This window comes from Lampris incognitus, chromosome 18, assembly GCF_029633865.1.
Source record: "Lampris incognitus isolate fLamInc1 chromosome 18, fLamInc1.hap2, whole genome shotgun sequence".
NCBI classification, from domain to species: Eukaryota; Metazoa; Chordata; class Actinopteri; order Lampriformes; family Lampridae; genus Lampris; species Lampris incognitus.
Window position 1 is genome coordinate 39,455,781 of NC_079228.1, and position 5,952 is coordinate 39,461,732.

At 49.1% G+C, this 5,952-nt stretch overlaps 1 protein-coding gene across 3 annotated transcripts in view; it reads right to left on the bottom strand.

Annotated features, from left to right (window-relative positions):
* Window positions 1-743, bottom strand: part of LOC130129011 (voltage-dependent calcium channel gamma-7 subunit-like) — a 31,357-nt gene extending 30,614 nt beyond the window's left edge. For all 3 annotated transcript variants that reach the window (XM_056298806.1, XM_056298805.1, XM_056298804.1), the window contains exon 1: window positions 548-743. In XM_056298806.1, the coding sequence (XP_056154781.1) occupies window positions 548-743 (196 nt within the window). The remainder of the gene's footprint in view (window positions 1-547) is intronic.
* Window positions 744-5,952: the final 5,209 nt, after the last annotated feature.

Here is a 5,952-nt window from a genome sequence, read left to right on the forward strand (position 1 = left end):
GTCAGGACAGCGGAGTTGCTGCCCATCTTTCGGCACAGGTTGAAAACTCACATCTTCAAGAACTACTACCCTGTTACTTGTTCTTAGCACTTATTGTGTTCACTCATTTAAAAAAGAAAAACCTCTTTCTTGCGCTTTTACTTTAGCACTGGTTTTGCTCTTAGATGCTTGTTTAGAGAGAAGATGCACTTATTACCTCTGATGACTAGCAGTTCTCCTGATTTCCTACGTTAAATGATGCACTTATTGTAAGTCACTTTGGATAAAAGCGTCGGCTAAATGACCGTAATGTAATGTACTACTACTACTACTACTACTACGTACTACTTCATGTAGTACTACTATGAGGTACCTGCATTGTGCTGTATGATCCAGCTTGGTAACACGTGGTTTTATCTGATAACTACTGACTGTCTGCTAAGTTGTCTGTAGGATGAAAACATCTGCTGAGTGAGTAAATATACACGTTAGTGTAAAGTTCATCTGCCGAATGAGTAAATATACATGTCAATGTAAATACACATGTGGGAAGTTCAGCGTGGCCAACCTGCGATGAAGCAGACCCTCCACAGGCCGGAGTGCAGTGCCATCTTGACCTCGGTGGTCTGGTTCTGCTGCAGGACAATGCCCTCCTCCATCAGCAGCCAGTAGTCTGTGGACACCGCCACGCCCACCAGCAGCAGCCCGCACGCGCCAAACACCGAGGACAGCAGCGTCAGCGCACGCGTGCTGAATGAACTCATCTGCAGGAGGGAGGAGAGGGGAGGCGGGACGGGAGGGAGGGAGTCAGAGAAAATTTTCACTTCACAAAACGAACTGAGAAATGTGTTCGGCGTTTAGAGAGACACGGAAAAGGCAGCGGAGCTTAAAAGATTTCCTGCTTTACTGCTGATACCGATGACCAAATCTTTAATTATCGTCTGATACCAAGTCCTGATCTGATCCATTACTTTTACTAACCAGTGCAGATTACGACTGTTAGTTTGGGGTTCAAGTAGCAAAGTAACAGAGGTAAGATCTGTTTTCACAACATTATAAAGCAGTGCAGGCTTCATTTGCCAAACATGCTGCAAATGAAGCCATTTTGCTTTTCAGTCATGGCATGTTCAGGAATCAGAGACAATTTATTGTCACTTCTTTCATGTACTTGATACACAAAAGCAACAAAGTCCTGTTTACCCCAGCCCACCGCAGTGCGACACAAAAACTCCCAAAAACAACACCACCAAATATATACAAAAACACAACAGAGCAAAAACAAACAAACAGTTAACAACTCAGTCCAGCCAGAACAACTGTCGGAACTGCCGGTGTGCATTGGCTAGCAGTTAACTTAGCCTGCCCTACTTCCGCGTCCTGTCAGACCGCCCTCGGTGTTTCCTCTGGGCACAGCTCCAGTAATTGTGGTCCCTGGGCCCACCAGACGCAGCAGACCAACCCATCAAGCGCCAGCTCTCCCAACCAGACATGTCGGACACACCTCCCCGGACTCCACACGATGACACTAAAAACACAGTCAATGCCAGGCGAGGCCGCCGCCTTCGGTGTAATCAGAACTGCCGGTCTGCAGGGGCTAGCAGTTAGCTTAGCCTGCCCCATTTCTGTGTGTCAGAATTTAGTCTTGAGTAAATTTCCAATACCAATACTTTTTTTTCTCCCCCCCTTTTTTTTCTCCCCAATTGTACTTGGCCAATTACCCCACTCTTCCGAGCCGCCCCAGTCGCTGCTCCACCCCCTCTGCTGATCTGGGGAGGGCTGCAGACTACCACATGCCTCCTCCAATACATGTGAAGTCGTCAGCCGCTTCTTTACATCTGTCAATGAGGAGTTTCACCAGGGGGACGTAGTGCGTGGGAGGATCACGCTATTCCCCCCAGTTCCCCCTGCCCCCTGAACAGGCGTCCCGACTGACCAGAGGAGGCGCTAGTGCAGCGACCAGGACACATACCCACATCCGGCTTCCCACCCGCACACACAGCCAATTGTGTCTGTAGGGACGCCCGACCAAGCCGGAGGCAACACGGGGATCGAACCAACGATCCCCGTGGTGATAGGCAACGGAATAGACTGCCATGCTACCCGGACGCCCCCAATACCAATACATTCTAACCTGGTATCTGCCCGACATCTCACACCAGCATGGGCTTAAATTACAACTGGTCAGCATGTGGATATAACATGTATATATATGTTGGTATGAAACTAGATGTGTTGTAGGAAAGGGACGTCCGGGTAGCGTAGCGGTCTATTCCGTTGCCTACCACCACGGGGATCGCTGGTTCGAATCCACGTGCTACCTCCGGCTTGGTCGGGCGTCCTTACAGACACAATTGGCTGTGTCTGCAGGTGGGAAGCCAGATGTGGGTTTGTAATGGAGCACTAGCGCCTCCTCTGGTCGGTCGGGGAGCCTGTTCGGGGGGGGGACTGGGGGGAATAGCGTGATCCTCCCACGCACTAAGTGCCCTCCCCTGGTGAAACTCCTCACTATCAGGAGAAAAGAAGCAGCTGGCGACTCCACATGTATCGGAGGAGGCATGTGGTAGTCTGCAGCTCTCCCCGGATCGGCAGAGGGGGTGGAGCAGAGACCGGGACGGCTCAGAAGAGTGGGGCAATTGGCTGGGTACAAATGGGGAGAAAAGGGGGGGGTTGCAAAAATGTTGTGGTTCCTGCTCTGCATTACAGTGAAGTGACACCGTTTCCTGAGCTCATTCCACTGTTTTAGTGACATGGACAGTGAACGTCTCCACCTGCTTGCTCATCGTGTCCACATTACAGATGAGCAACAAAAACAAACCTCAAGATCGACTGAATTATTAATTTCAGTTTCTCGTTTAAATTCTGCTGCCGTGGACAGGCTGAAGACAGGGGAGGAGGCGAAGTTCTGATTTAATCCTTCTTGACTTTCATTGACTCCAGTTGTTAAATATGTATGTGATGAATGGTGCGGGGGGAGGAGGAGGGGGTGAAAGTTGGAGAGGAGCGTGGAGGAGGTGAGACAGACAGACAGACAGACAGACAGACAGACAGACAACCTTGGTTACTGAAAAGTTATCATCGTCAACATCTATAATCACTGACACTGACGCCGCTTCAAATCACGTCAGCAAAACTCTGAGATGCTGTACGGTCTCTGAAGAAGACTGGAAAACAAACCTCCGGGGCCATTTGTAAGAAAACAATCAGCCCAAAAATGTGTCTTTTCGTGTTTTCATCTGGATCAGGAAGTATTGATCGGATGTGTCATCGATTAGAAAAGCACAACGCAGACAGCAAATATTAAGTTTGCCGATTCCTGCCAAAATAAAAGTTTTATGTCAGCTCGGGGCAGAAAGGGTCATTACGTGTCCAGGTGACGACCAGAAATGAAACTCGTTTAAAGGAAAGTGACGTGCTGCCACTCAGAAGTTCTGAAATGGAGAAAAGACTTTCTGTTGTGTTTGTTGACCGAACCCTCACACAAAGGTTAAAGACCTGTTGCGGTTACTTCAGTCGGACGAGACGCGTCGAGACGAGATGAGACAAGATGAACAAGATGAGAACAAGATGAGACGAGACACATCAAGATGAGATAAGATAAGATAAAGTTCGCTTAAAGAAGCTATTATTAATCTCATGAGGAAATCTGGTGAGAATAACCATGTAACACAACATTAACTACTACAAAATACACACACACACACACACACACACACACATTCATACATACATGTATAGACAGATAAATACATACATGCACACCCAGTACATTTAAATACGCGTGCTAGGGGCATCTGGGTAGCGTGGCGGTCTATTCCGTTGTCTACCAACACGGGGATCGGCTGTTCGAATCCCCCATGTTACCTCTGGCTTGGTCGGGCGTCCCTACAGACACAATTGGCCATGTAACCCGGATGTGGGTATGTGTCCTGGTCACTGCACTAGCGCCTCCTCTGATCGGTCGGGGCGCCTGTTCGGGGGAGGGGGAACTGGGGGGAATAGCGTGATCCTCCCACGCGCTACGTCCCCCTGGTGAAACTCCTCACTGTCAGGTGAAAAGAAGCGGCTGGTGACTCCACGTGTATGGGAGGAGGCATGTGGTAGTCTGCAGCCCTCCCCGGATCAGCAGAGGGGGTGGAGCAGAGACTCGGACGGCTCAGAAGAGTGGGATAATAAGCTGGATACAATTGGGGAGGGATAAAAAAAAATGTTGCTTGCTAAAATCTATACCTCCTTCAGCCAAAATATTAAGGGGCCGTTGACATGTTGCGTCTAAAAACATGTGGAAAACACCAGCCATGCCATTTTCATTCTTTCATCCAAGCTGCTTGGGAGGCTGCGCTACTGTCGCGCCTGACGTTACTAAGCAACCAAAAGCTGTACGCTGTGATGACATAAGTTAGCACGACACCAAATGTGACAATTGGTCCAAATTACAAGCAGTCTGTGACAGTCTGTTGATTTGGCCATTTCATGCGGGAAAAGTAAATAAGCCTCACTGACTGATGCTTACTGCTAAATTGCTGCAACTTTTCCTGAGTTAAGTTACTTAACTAAGAAAAAAGTCAAAACAAAACTGTCTTTTGCATGCGTGTCTGTTCTGGAAGAGGGATCCCTCCTCTGTTGCTCTACCTGAAGATTCTTTCATTTTCTGATAAGGTTTTCTTGAGGAGTTTTTCCTCGGTTGGTAAGGGTACAAGGATAGAAGGTGTCTGTTCTGTTGGAATAACGGACATGACAGGCAAAGCTCTAGTCAGAGCGTATTTCATTTAATTAGCAAGTCAAGCAACCGAGTTCACTGATGTGACTCACTGACGTGACCCACGTAAATACAACAGGATCGGAACATGGCACTGTCACAGCAATACCAGATGTATGCCCCCTCCCCCCCAAAGCTGCATAGGGACTAGGGATACTGAGGTGTCAAGCTGTGAGGCAGATAGGGCTACTGTACGGGCCTACACCTAATCCTTGGCTCCAGAGGGGCCTGTGCCTTGCACAGGTGGCTAAAATGCCAGTGAAGGCCATCAATGAGTCTGAACATGGCTGGGTCGAGCTGCTGGCTGACCTGGACAGGAACTGACCAGAATGACTGTAGATTATTATCACGGTGAGGTGAATGACTGTAGATTATTATCACGGTGAGGTTGCCGGATTCTGACCAAGTTGCAATCGGCAATGGCAGGAGCCCTAGCTCAGAGTTTCTGGATGAACTGGCCCTTCATCTGGCTTTGACTGTGGCTTGAACTGGGTGAGTTCGAGCGTGGGCCAGGGCAGGGGGGAGCCTATTCAGAGGTAGCTTAAGTTCCTGTCCCAGCATGAGGGAGACTGGGGAGACTTCAGTGGTGGTATGTGAGGTGGTGCAATAGTGTATCAGTGTCTGGAGGAGGATGGTATTTAATGTGTACCCTTGGGCGAGGTGGGCCCTGATTCCATTTATTAAGGACTGATTCAGATGTTCCACCCCCATTCCCCATTGATGGCTTGGTTATAAAAAGCTGTGTGAATATGGCAGATCTCCTTCTCTTCCAGGTAAGACAATTTGTGTGAGACCACCCTGGGCCCATTATCAGTCACGATTTTCTTAGGCAAACCCCATCATGAGAACAGGGAGATTAAAATATCATCTCTGGCCAATTAGAGTGGAGATCATAGGTCACAACAAGAAACCGCTGGTAGTGTGGTGCCCCATGCAGCTCGCTACAGATGTCGAGTTGTATATGATCTCAGGGTAGGGACAGCCATTCCAGGGGCTGCGTGGGTGGGGGCAGGGCTGGAGCACTGGTCTTGTCGCTGAGGAGACAGGCAGTGCAGTCATTGACCAGAGTCTCGATGTCTCTGTCGATCCCTGGCCACCACATGAAGTCCCGGCATCGTTTTTTGAGCCTGACTATGCCCAAGTGGGCCTCGTGTGCCATAGCAAGGACATGCACATGAAAGGCACTCAGAAACACAGTGCAGAGCCGTCTGCTAATA